Source organism: Vitis riparia, chromosome 14 (assembly GCF_004353265.1).
Source record: "Vitis riparia cultivar Riparia Gloire de Montpellier isolate 1030 chromosome 14, EGFV_Vit.rip_1.0, whole genome shotgun sequence".
NCBI lineage: Eukaryota > Viridiplantae > Streptophyta > Magnoliopsida > Vitales > Vitaceae > Vitis > Vitis riparia.
Window position 1 is genome coordinate 22367830 of NC_048444.1, and position 13170 is coordinate 22380999.

General features: G+C 35.6%; 1 protein-coding gene across 3 annotated transcripts; it reads left to right on the forward strand.

Annotated features, from left to right (window-relative positions):
• The first annotated feature begins 2741 nt into the window (after positions 1-2741).
• On the forward strand, positions 2742-12789 carry LOC117930413 (double-stranded RNA-binding protein 2-like). Of its 3 annotated transcripts, none has more exons than XM_034851069.1 (4): positions 2742-2855; positions 4157-4404; positions 9715-9934; positions 11258-12789. In XM_034851069.1, exons 2-4 carry the CDS (start codon positions 4159-4161, stop codon positions 12421-12423), a joined length of 1632 nt encoding a protein of 543 aa, XP_034706960.1. In that variant the 5' UTR covers positions 2742-2855; positions 4157-4158; the 3' UTR covers positions 12424-12789. The 3 variants fall into 3 exon arrangements, with proteins under 3 accessions (XP_034706960.1, XP_034706959.1, XP_034706961.1); XM_034851068.1 differs by lacking the exon at positions 2742-2855 and adding an exon at positions 2865-3334; XM_034851070.1 differs by lacking the exon at positions 2742-2855 and adding an exon at positions 3340-3421.
• Positions 12790-13170: the final 381 nt, after the last annotated feature.

A 13170-nucleotide genomic window follows, 5' to 3' on the forward strand; every position in this document is an offset into this window, starting at 1 on the left:
AGAAAATAAAGTAACTTTCACTCGGTTATCATGAAATTAGAATTTGCTTCAATTCTAACAACTTTGACTATATTATAATGAGTAGATATAATTTCTTAATGACTAGATTTATTTTTTTAAGACTTCATATAATGTAGTATACATTTATTATAAGGAAATCTTAATTTTAGATTAAAAGAGGTTTCGTCCACAAATAATAGATTATGAAATCTTCTAATAAAAGGAAATCTTCATGTTTTTATTTCTTCAAGAAATCTTCAAAATCTTCTCCGATTCTTTAAAAAATCTATGAATTTTCTTGAAGTGAAATCTTGAGTTTTCAAGGAAAATCTTTATGAGCTCTCTAAATTTTTTTCAAACTTCCAAGTGTGCTTTGAAATGAAAAGAACCCTCTATTAAGAGGGTTGAAAATCTTATTTTGATAATACCTCTTGATTTTCTAAAGATAATTATTTTATTTATTATGATAATTATAATTAATTAGTATAATTATAATATTTATTTGATTTTGTATTTATTAGACTATTTTATGTGACATGTCAATATATCATTAGTCAATAATTGACACATGACAATTAATAAGTAGACATAATTTGTCCCTCTACAATTAGAAAATCTCTTAGGAGTAGTCATTTCGCTTTAGAGCCAAATGAGCAAAGTCACATAAAACTAGGCTATGTCATCCCCATTTCGCTTAATTTTAATTTTGAGGTTGGTTGAGGGGATTAGAGATGTCCAACTAAGCCTAAACCTTTTTTTTTTTTTTTTTTTTTGAATTCTAGACTCATTGAAGAGCAATCCCACAAATTTTCATGAGATTTAGTTATAATTTACCAAAACAAAAAATTATAAAAAGATTCATTAAAAATGGGGAAACGTTAAAGATGCTTTCCAAGCTAGGACATCCTCCAATTCACACTCCACTCCTAGTGTGTAGTTCCTCTACAAACACTTCAAAGCTTCATTTCTAAATGAGGAGCTCATAGATGCCCTATTAGTATGCACCCCTACTATTTTGCACCCTACTTGTTCTCATGGGTTGAATCAAATTGTATATTTTGGGTTGAGTCCCTAGGTACAAAGATTTCAAATTTACTACTTAACAAGTACGGGCAAACCTAAGGGATTAGGCTTTCAAAACAAATATTATGTTTTTAGAGTTACTTAAAAGGTATAAAACCACAAATGAGTTTGCAATTTAGTTTTCTCAAAGTGGATGGTAATCAATATGAAGTCTAGCCCTGGGGTCTCATCTCAACCTAGTTATATTTTCTAGAATACATACCCACTTACTTTCCCTAATGGAGTAGCCTTGTTCATCCAACAATTTGAGTCATGTTGAAAAGGGGCTTTACTTCACCCAATTGTTTGCTTTACTCAACAAAACAATTGAATCAAGTAGATGACATTATGGCCACTATGAGTGGCTAGAGCCTTTAAGTCAAGAGCAGGGAAGGCATGGGTCTCTCTGCTCAAATTAAGCGACATTAAAGAACTTGAGGTCTATCAATTCCTCATTTGACTTGTTTAAGAACACTTAAGAGCTTATTTGACAATAATTTTAGGAAATGTTTCTAACATTTCTAGCATTTTTAACAATTCTAACACTTGAAAATTGTTATTAGAAGAGTTGTTTCCAAGTATTAGAAAATCCAAAAATGTTTCCTAAAATTACCACCAAATGTATTCTCGGCCAATGAATGCATGAACACATCTCACACTACTTTCATAATATCTCAAGTCACTTCAATATGCCTTAAGGTTGAATACGATTGGGGTGTTAATTGGTTTAATGAGCTAGTTATTTGTGTGCCTTGTATTGGGCCACATAGGCTAGAAGAACCTCTTCATTGTGTTCTAGGATTGGATTTGATATCGGGTATAATTGAGTTAGTGACTAATTCTATATATTACGAGATAATTGAAAGGAAAGAAGACCCTTTACGATCTATTTTCTTTACCTTTATCATTTCAACATCTTTTATATTAAAACGTTATACTAATTTATTAAATTAATTTTGAAATTAATATCATGCTTATTTACTAATTTTCTATAAAATAAAGTACTTAACACTAAATTTTTAAAAACATTATTCACTTCGTATCTTTTGTATTAATATTTATGTTATTATGTTTTAAATTCTTTTACCTATATATTTTCAAACAAGGAAAGTTCACTAAATATGTCTTTACTCAGGTTTCATAGATAGTCTCGGTTACTAATAATATATTTAAATTTACTATTTTTAAAATATTCTACCAAATGGGTCAAAGATACAATTATTTATTTTATGTATAATTTTAGATTATTATCTAAATTTATTATAAGATCTTTTATGATATTTATTTCAATAAGATCATATTTCATGGCTCTTGTCATTATTATTTAACAAATTAATAATCATTGATTAATAATTAATAAATAACAATTTCCATTTATATATTTTTAATACCTTTTGCAAATTAAACCATAATTATTTATTTTATGTGCCTAATAATTAACATCTTTACAAATAAAATAATATATTCATTTAAATAATATTAATATTAATATTAATATTAATATTTAAAAATTATAAAAAAAAAAAAAAAAAAAAAAAAAAAAAAAAAAAACACCCAAAATGATTGAAAAACACAATCATTTTCTTTTGGAAGTCTATAGTTTGGACACATGGTAAATATTAGATGTAAGTGGTTACATTACGTCGGCACTCAAATAAAGAGAGTTTGGAGTGGTGTGAAAATTTTTAGTTTGTTACTCAACTTCATTTTCTCAGCAAAACATTTTCCGTCTTTTTCCTGAGAAAATTTTTCTGACACTCCCTAATAATCACACAATTTCAAGGACCACAGAGGTCAGTCTCTTTCTCCAGAGTTTCAAACGCTGGTCACTTTTGTTATTGGGCTACTTTTTTCATTTTGTTAGGGTTTTCTTTTTTAGTGGGTTTGGGGTTGTGCTCTGTTTGGTTGCTGAGAAAAGGAAGTAAAGCTTTGGGAGTGACGTAATGCAATTATTTGACTTAGTTTGGAGTGTGCTATTCACTTGGAAAAATGGATAATGTGAGGATCGAGTTTTCTTCTCTTTTCCTTTATTTTCTCCGCGACCAACGGTGGGCGGCTTACGGTATATTCAGTCATTGTTGGATCTAAATGAGGTGGGGTTTAGAGGGTTCATGCGGATTGATTCTATCTGAAGCTCTGTTTGGTTCCTGAGAAAATGCGGAAAAGGAAAGAATGTAAATTTTTTTAGTCTTAGATTTTTCACTATTTGTGATCCGACAAGGCAAGATTCCACTGAATTGAGAGCAATTCAACTATTTGGTTAAGTTGGAAGGTGAATTTTTAAGCTTTTGGAAACCGAAACATTGAGATGAGATTTCAACTTCTGTGTTCGTCTTAGTTTTCCTTGGTAACCAAACAGGAAAAGGAATTATTAATCTGTCTATTGAATTCTTCTTTATGAATTGATTTTATGTTAATTTTCAATGTCTTTTTTATGATACTGTGTTTGTTTGCTGAGAAAATGCATGAAAAGAAAGACTTGAAATTATGGAGACGAGAAATTAGAATCTTCATCATGCTGAGCCTCATACAATCATTTGGTTTGGTTTACTGAAATTTTCCTCTTTTTAATGGAAATTCGGAACAATGACTATGCAAGATTCAGAAATTCATTTTTCTTCTTTTCCCTGCTGTCTCAGGAACCAAATAGATGGTTACTGAATTTCTTTAAAGGGATAGAAGACAATTTCATATGATTTTTTTCCCTCTTTGAACCACCTTTTGCAGAGAATTTTTATAAATTTAGTACTTATGCATGATTTCCTTCTAAGTCATTGTAGTTTTCCCATCAATTTTTTTTTACCTTTTCTCCTCTTCTCGGTTTTCCCTTTTTCTTTTTGTGTAGCTGGTATGCTTCCTGTATGGCTGCTATACATTTGTAGCAGAGAACACAGTGGTGTAAGTTGGGATTGGGTTCTCCTTCCATTTTACATTGAATTTTAAGTTGCATTTTTGTCAACACAGTGTTGTTCAGTTGGAGGATTTTTGTCAACACACTGAGATTTGGGGACACTTGTGGTTGTTGTTTTTTCTTCTTTTAAAAGTGGGAAAATCTAATTTCATTTGTTTTATATGTACACTGGCGTGTATACAGGCATGTATAAAAACCAATTGCAAGAGTTGGCTCAGAGAAGTTGCTTCAATTTGCCATCTTATTCATGCATCCGGGAAGGACCAGATCATGCCCCAAGATTTAAAGCAACTGTTAACTTCAATGGAGAGACATTTGAAAGCCCTAGCTTTTGCTCTACTCTGAGACAGGCAGAACATGCTGCAGCTGAAGTTGCTCTGAACACACTTGCAAACAGAGGCCCTTCTAAAGCTCTGGCTGCCAGAGTTTTGGTAAGCATTCAGCTGAAATACTTTCCTTCTCTTGCTAGTCTCAGAGATCTTTTTCTAGCCTATTGTTGGATTATGTGTGTATTTCATGCTATCAGGCATACCAAAGGCCTAGTTAATTCAAGTTTGAGGCCATTCTATCCTCAGAATGCTCTATTAGAGTCTCACATTAATATTTCTTTAAAAAGAAATTGCAGATTTTGGATCTGATGGCTTTTTACATCCAATCAATGAGATATTTACCATGCATGACCCTCATGAAAGAGAAGAACTTTGCAAAGCATGAGCCCCTCCCACATGAAGTCATGAATGGTGTAATTTGTAAAGTATCACTGTGTTATACTAGGTGGAATTTGATCCCCTACATGTGTGTGTTTTCTCGCATTAAAACACTGAATGATTGATTATTGAGTTCAGATTTCTAATTTGAACGCAAAGTAAGTATTTATATCTCTCAGATAATGGCTCAAAAGCAGATCCATATTTGAATTTAAATCCTAGTAATCTTGCAATGAAACTAACAACTCTTTGTACTTCAGAGGCTTCAAGCCTTCAAGCCTTCTTCCTTCTCCAACAAATCTTGATCATGGCAGTTCAACTTCCATGGAAACCTTGTTAACCTATGGATTGAGAAGATATTGCTTCCTTTTTAGGATCCATTGAGAACGTGGTGTTATCCCTATCTTCCCCAGTGAGAGATGTTCTATAGCCATATCAGGTTCTTTTTCTTTAAAATCTTTCTTTCTCTTCATCTCTAAGAAGGATATCTTGACTTGTTTTATCCAGACAAATTAGCTTGTAACTCTAAATTGCACCACTTCCAACCAAATCTCCTCCCCTCCCCCCACCCTCTCGTCTTCTCTTGAAGTCTTCACATGGGCAATGTCACATGAAAGTGGATATTAACAATATTGTCCCATTGAGTAGAATTCAAAGGGCAATCACCCCTGACAAGTGTGTTCTCTGAAAACAAAGTGGCCAAATGGTTATAGTGTCATAAAGGTAGATATTAACAATATGCTTCAATTTGGGAGAACTCCAAGAGCTATTGACCTTGACAATTGCATTCTTTGTCAACAGAATGGGGAATCTATTAATTACATGTTCCTCCATTGACCATTTTCTGATAGCTTGCGGCAATGCATTTTCATTTTTGGAGGTAATTTATGAGCGATTCAAGAGCAACTCCAAACATGCTGGTCATTGCTTATCCAAAACCCAGGAGGGTGGTAAGAGCATTCTTTAGCATTGTGCATTTCTTGCTAGTATGTGGATGATTTAGATTAAGCGGGGGATTATGATTTTTTAGGACAGATAAAACGTCTCTAGAAGAGTTGAAAAATCAAATTTAATATTTGAGGTTTCTGTGAGCTTCCCTGACCAAGGAATTTGAGACTATATGTCTTAGTTTGATTCTGTCAGACTAGGGACCTGTCATTCTACCTTTTCAGGGAGTAGGTTTATTTTTGGACTTGAGCTTTTTGCTTTTAGTTGGGTTCTACTCAGGGGTAGGATTTAGTTGCTTGTTGGGAAGGGTATCTCATTCTCTTTTGTGTCAAGATTTCCTTTGTGAATAACATTTCTCCACTTCTATATTTGGGGGATAATTCTTCTAGAAAGAGTTGTTAAACAAATGGTGGATGAATTAACTGTTTGGGTTCAAGATGAGGTTCCTTATAGGATGACAATCATTGGTGGCATTTTGATTGATGAGACTAAGTAAAGAAATGGTAAAGGAACGTCCTAAAATTAGGAGAATTTAGAATGGCTTGTTAGATAAATATAACTTTGATACAACTAAATTTATATACAAGGCATGGTCTACGATTTATTACAAGGAATGCTCCACAATGGGAATTTGGTATGCTGTTTCTGATTAAAGGAAAAAAAAATAGTGATGATTGATAATGATAAAATAGAGAAAAATGGAAATGTTGGCTAAAAATTTGCGAGATGATGGTTGGTGGTGGTGTTTTTCCATGGTGTTAGGTGGTTATTGAATTGCAATCAAATTGATAAATATTAAGTAGTCTGTAACTTGAGTTGCCGTGGTTTGAACTGATCTGATATCCTTCTCATTCTGTCAACCCAAACCTGAACCAATATGTATATGTGCTGAATCCAAGAAGTGGGGTTGAGATTTTATTGACCTGGAGGTTTCACCACCAATTCATTGTTATTTTTCCTTTTTAGTTTTAATTATAGTATAATGACTTGAAATATGAAATTCAAATGGGTTTTGCATTATAAACATATAAAACCTATATTAAGTTGATGTTAATTTTAGACGTTTGACATTTGTGCCTGCCAAATATCATGTCAATCAGAAACTGAACCGAGCTTGAGCTAAATGTGCATATAAAATGAAACCAAACTGACTGAAGGTGGAGTTGGCAGTCAGTTCTCAGGTTGTACTGACACAAATTGCAGCCCAAGTGAAAGATGCTAAAGCTGATAGATTGAAGTAAAAAACTAAAATTGTCTTGGGAAGTGGCTATTGAGATTTCCTAGGAAAGTGATGCTCTGTGACACAGATCTATTATGATCATTATGGTTTGAATTCGAACAGCTGAGATGCTAACCATAATTAGGTGGTTGCACCATTGTACTTGGAAAGCTATTACCCATATTTTCTCTTCGCATTTTTTATCCAGTTGGTGATGGATCAAGAAAACCTTTTCTGGGAAGATTTGTTGGGGGAACAAATCTCTTCAATCTCAATTGCCCCACCTTTATTTAATTTCAAGGCCTATGAAGTCCACCATTGGTTCTACCCTTGAACAGTTCTCCCCTTCATTGTCTTTGAATTTTAACTTCTGTTTAATTTACCCAATCATGATATCATTGGGTTCTTTGTGCTTTTTTCATCTTTACTACATGTGTATATATTGTCTTCTTTCTCCTGAGGAGAGGTTATAGTTTTTTATTTCCTTGGGTTCCTTCTCAAGTTGGTCGTTCTATTGTTCCTTCGGAATCCAACATGCTCTAACCCAGCCAGTCTTACTCAGTTAGCCAAAGACCTATAGTCAAAGTCTTCGTTAGTCGATGACAAGTAAAAAGGTTAACACCATTGGCATGATGTAGTTTAAGGGACCAAGTAAGGCCCTCAACCCTGATTAACATGTTATGTGTTTGAGTTGGGGCAAAGTGGGTGATCATCTCCCTCTTTACTGTTAAGTGTTTAGGCTTTGGCACAGGGTTTTTAGATTTGTTAGGATTGATTGGATTACACCTAGGAGTGTGGTTGGCATGATCATAGTGTTTTGGAGCTTTGTGGTTAATCCATGGGCAGAGTTTTATGGCAAGTGGTGCAGCAAGTGGTCTAGCTCACTATCATTTGGGTGATCTGGCTTTAGAGGAATGCCAAAATTTTGAAAAATAGTTTGAGGATTTTGGAAGCCATGTGCTAGTTCACTTTCTTTCTTCCTCTTTGCATATGCTTTGGATGCTTTCTTAGGTCAACCAATGAGTTTTGATCTTGCTACATTGAAGCCTTGGCTGCAACACCAAGAGAAGCTTTTGGAGGTTCAAGCTTAGTGGGGATCTCCTGTGGGCATCCTCCAGTTGAAATTTGATGGTTGCTCTATGTAAATACAGGACAACTGGGGATAAGGGTTGTATTTAGATATCACAGTGATAACAAGCTGAGAGTCTTCTTTTATCCATTGGATGAGGCTTTTTCCCTTTTGGAAGGCTTCCTATAGGCAAAACCTTTATGAATGTTAAATTTCTGGTGGAGGGTGATTCTGCTACTATCATCTCTTGGGTATCAAAGGAGAAAGAAAGGATTTGGGAGTTTGAAAATGTAGTTACACCCCGTAAACGATATTGATATGAGAATTGGGTTTTCTTTCTGTTGTGTCCCTTGTTCAGTATGAGAATTGGGTTTTCTTTCTGTTGTGTCCCTTGTTCAGCAAACTATATAACGGATCTCCTGGCTAAATTGGTGGCCTTGCAGTTACTATCCTTTGAAGGGGATGGTATTTCTAATTGCTTAATCTATTCCTTTTTAGTGGAGTTGAGTTCTCAGATTTTTTTCCCTTCACTTCCTTTGTTGGTTAGATTGTATATTCAGGAAGAATATCTCATACTTTTGTCTACTTTTCACTTCGACTCAATAAATTGATTGTTAAACAAAAATATAGAGTGGATCAGTAAAAGGGTTGAGAAAGCTCAGACTTCCAATGATGTTTACTGCAAGAATTTTATGAAATTCATGTTACAAGAATGGCTATGATAGGTAATCTTTGTTGGTTGATGAGGCTAAACCATGGAGGAATGCCTTCAAATAGTAGGGTTTTACGCTAAGTTAAATTTATGTCAGCCACGTGGAAATTGCTAAAGAAACAAAAAATAGGAATTAAATTTCTTGGATCTTTAAGTTCCCCAAAACTTTCTTTTCCAGTATTTGGTCATAACCTTTAGAAGATGTAGATTTCTCCTGAGCTTAAACTTTCCCTTTTATGACTCCATATTTTGACATCCACTTCTCAAACTCAGGCTTGAAGGAATGTGTTTGAGCTACATATTTTCAAAATATGATTGATTATGGCCCCATTTAGGCACAAAAGCCGATGGGTTGATGGCCATGGGTAGGGATTTCTATTTACCCTTGTTGGAAAAAGAGGAAATGTTTTCATCCTTCTCTCGTATCTTTTCTTCTATTAATACATTCTCTTCGTTTCTGATCAAAAAAAAAAAGAGAGAGGAAATAATCCTACCTATGACTGGGAATGGTTGCTATTAGGAATGTAAAGAGATGTTTCTTGAATTTCTCATTTTAGATGTAAATGTTCCTTGTATTTGCTTCCTCAATTCTCCTTCTAGTATGTGATGGCGTTAAAATCTCCATCTGAGGACCATATCAAGAACTAAGGCCCAATATTCCTGCTAGCAAACCCACCATCTTTGGTCATTTGAACCATAAACCATGGTGAGCCTTCATTTATGATTTCTGGACCCAGCTTGTACGTGGTTGAACCAGAAAAGATTCTCAACTTGATCTTTGGCAACTTGTGTTTGTTTGATACTAAAAAGGATTCTCAACTTAATTTTCCACAGCTTGTATTTGGTTGAAACCAGAAAGGAATCTCAACTTAATTTTTCTTACAATAAGACACTGGAGAAAGAAAAAGAGAAAGCATAGCGAAGATAACAATCTTTTTTCACCTCCCTGGTTACAATGGACATAAATTATCCTCTTTAAGATGAGCCCTTTCATGATGTGTTATTCTTCAATATGATGCACCAGATGAAATTGGAAAATGGATTTTACTTAGCAAATCAAATGTTTTGTATTTTTCTGCTGCATAGGATGAAACTGGAGTCTACAAGAATTTGCTTCAAGAGACTGCCCACAGAGCTGGGTTGAACCTTCCAGTTTATACCACTATTCGATCTGGACCAGGCCATGTTCCTGTCTTCTCATGCACGGTTGAGATAGCAGGAATGAGCTTTACGGGGGAAGCAGCTAAAACCAAGAAACAAGCTCAGAAGAATGCAGCCATGACTGCTTGGTCTGCCTTGAGAAAATGTATGCATCATCACTTTCTCTATAACTTTTCTTCAGAGTGTTCTGGTTTTATATAATGAAGTAGGCATTGCTTGGTCTGGGTGAAACAATGCATGCATTTTCTCCATAGTCAATGTGTCTTTATATGATCAGGGCACTCTTGCAGCTTTGAGTTTGATGTTGACTATTATTAGATCAGTTAAAGAACAAGGAATAGGAGAAGAGAATGTGTTTTCTCCCTTCTTTCATTTTTGCTATTAATTAGAAAATAATAAACTGTAGTAGCAAATATATATATATATATATATTGCACCATTATAATAAACCTAATATACACTCAAATAATCTTTAACAAGGTAAATGGTGGATTTTCTTCTCAGTATGTCATGGTGTGTTGGATGATTGAGGTCAACATTATTATGTTAGAAATTTGTAAGTATTTCATTTCTTTGCAATTAGTAATCATGAACTATATCTAGAATGCGAGCTTAACTGAACCTTAACCTAGCTATTTGGATTTGGCTACCTGAATTCCATATTCCATTCCACTTCTCTCCAAGATCATGTTTTCTGTTGTGCTAGTGCATCCTAATAATTTCCATTGTTTGTTTCCCATGATGTCCGACCAGATAGCTTCACCTTAGCAATCAGGGATGTCCCTCTGAGGCTTTCATACACAATCCCATAAAATTTAAGGTGTGAACTCGATTCAGATCAACTACTTAGAGTCTTGAAACTTGAATATTGATTCTGCACAAACCAATGAGGAACCAATTTTCTTGGTTCTCCAAATTCCCATTCATGTTAATGTAAATCCATAAGTAGCCTTTCTTTTGTTATCCTACCTTCAGAGCAACCTACCCTATTCTCTCTCTCTTCACTTGATTGAGTCACAGAGGACCACCCCAATGGATAGCATATCAACCCCTGTTTGATGAGGAGGCACCCCTACCCCTTGTCTGTAAACATGATACTAAACATGCACACACACACAGCAGAAAGTCATTCAAGTCACTGGACTGTCCTGTTCCTATGCCTCTGTAGACTGTCTAACTGGTGAGCCTGCTAATTTGAATTCCTAATTTTCTTTCTAGTAGACTATCGTATGTTCTCCCTATGTGCTATATTTTTTATATGTCCTTTTATCAACTACTGTTATCAAATTTAACTCTAAAACTACCAACATGATGTATATTATTTATAGTTAATTGTTTCACTGTTTCTTATTTGAAATATTTTCACTATTCTAGATTTTCTTCTCCTAGATTTATTTCTTTTGCATTGTGGGCCTTTTATACCTATATTCTTTCTTCCAGTTCTGAGTTATTTACATTTTTCAATTAGTGTCTCAACGGGGCTCACCTTCCTCTCCTTCAGTAGAGTCTGAATGCAATGAAGAACAGGAGCAGGTCATTATTGCTCGCGTTCTTGCAAGTTTAAGACCAAGTAAGTCGAACAACAAGCAAAATGATCGGCAACATGGACAGCAGAGGTCTGGTTCCATCTGCAGGGACTCAACTCCACAAACACCAATCTCATGTTCAATGCAGTACCAAAGTATGGTCGATCCTAGTTTCTTCCCTGAAATGGCCATGTACCAAATGTGGCAGCAAGAACAGTTAGCACAGCTGCAGAACCGTCTGTTGGCACTTCCCGTCCCACTGGCTCCTCAACCCAGTCCTCACTTTTTTCCATTTATGCAGTCTATGTTCCGGCCAGATCACTGTCTATACTTTCCAACGGAGGTGCAACGACCCATTACAATGGGACCCAGATTTTCAATTGCTGCTTCTGGATCATCATTCTATCTCTCAAACCATTTGGTTCCTGAACCAATGAGGGGCAGGTCCATGGTGACTATTCAAGAGATAGAGGAGAAAACTGAAGAACGATCCGAGTTTTCTCCATCTGAGGTTTCAGTTTCTCCTGCTCTTGGTGACAATAATACTGAAGCAATAAACCAGGAACCAATTCAGGAGGATAACAAACAGAATACTGAAGAGCTGGGAGGAAAGATTGCAACCTCTGTTCAACTCGAAAGGAACCAACCTGGACAATTTGATTGGACCTCACGTAGGAGTGTGGATTCCAGATTAGGGCCCATTGAGTTCCAGTTGCAAAGGCCACATGGTTTTGACTCATCTCAATCTAACCCCAGACCCTATCATCCTCCAGGATTGAGTTCCTACAGAAGTTCTAGACCACCTTCAACTGTGGCAGCTCCTGTGATGACCAGAACTGTGGACCCTGTTTCTTCAGTAGGGCTTAGACCACAGAATTTGGCTAATCAGATGCCTGCCCCACCAAGAATGAGAACTGGGATTCCTCCATATTCATTCAGACCCAGGCCTGAAAGAATGGACTTTGGAAGAGTGCCTCCTAGAGCCATGGCACCTGCAGTTCAAATCAGAACAGTAGTACCAGTTTGCTCTGCTCCACCTCCAAGAAAAATTCCAAGTTCCAGCCAGGAGGGACTGCCACCCTACAGGGAGAACAAAAATGCAGAATAAGAAGACATGCCAGCTAGCTCAGATCTTGGTAAGCTTCAAATATGATCCACAAGCAGCCTATGAAATACTAAATGCATCTTTGTTTCTTTTTAAGCTTTTGGTAGTATCCATGCTGAGGGACTATGGCTACTATGGCTGTGGCTCAGGAGCCGACGGCACTTAAAATAATTCCATATTCTATATATAATAAAATGAATGGTTCATCAATATATGTTTGAAAATCTGAGTTAGACCGCTTCCGCCTAACTCAGATTGAATTGAGTTTCTACTTTAGATAAAGAGGCTCAAACCTGTTATGCCCTACTGTAAGAAAGTACATTTTTGTAAAATGTGTTAAATTTATAAAGGTGTTTATTATTAGTTTTATTTTTGTTCATGTTTTTAAGGGGAATGGCAACTTGCAGGCTTGTGCCCCATGATACGATGCAAATGCAACACCATATAGCTTCTGTTATTACATTTGCCATCAGGACCATGTTTTCCATCAGTAGTACTAATGTTGCTTGAAATTTGTAAGGCTCTTCACTCATGGTCAGAGATGATGATGATCAATGAAGAATTATAGAAGAGTAAGCTTTTCTTATTTGGACATTGATCTCCTCAAGTGACACAGAATTACATGATCTTTTCAATTCTACTCGCATCTCTGTGGGACAAATGACACTGAGGATTCTCCAAGATCGAACAGGAACCTATGATTTGCCTGCTGAAATGACCCTAGAGGTTTGGCCCTGATTCATCCATGGA

Excerpts from the sequence above, each read along its gene's own strand:
- LOC117930413 (XM_034851069.1), top strand. The coding sequence starts at position 4,159 with ATGTATAAAAACCAATTGCAAGAGTTGGCTCAGAGAAGTTGCTTCAAT. Across the intron at positions 4,405-9,714 it reads CTCTGGCTGCCAGAGTTTTG|GATGAAACTGGAGTCTACAA; the intron begins GTAAGCATTCAG and ends TCTGCTGCATAG. Across the intron at positions 9,935-11,257 it reads TTGGTCTGCCTTGAGAAAAT|TGTCTCAACGGGGCTCACCT; the intron begins GTATGCATCATC and ends TTTTTCAATTAG.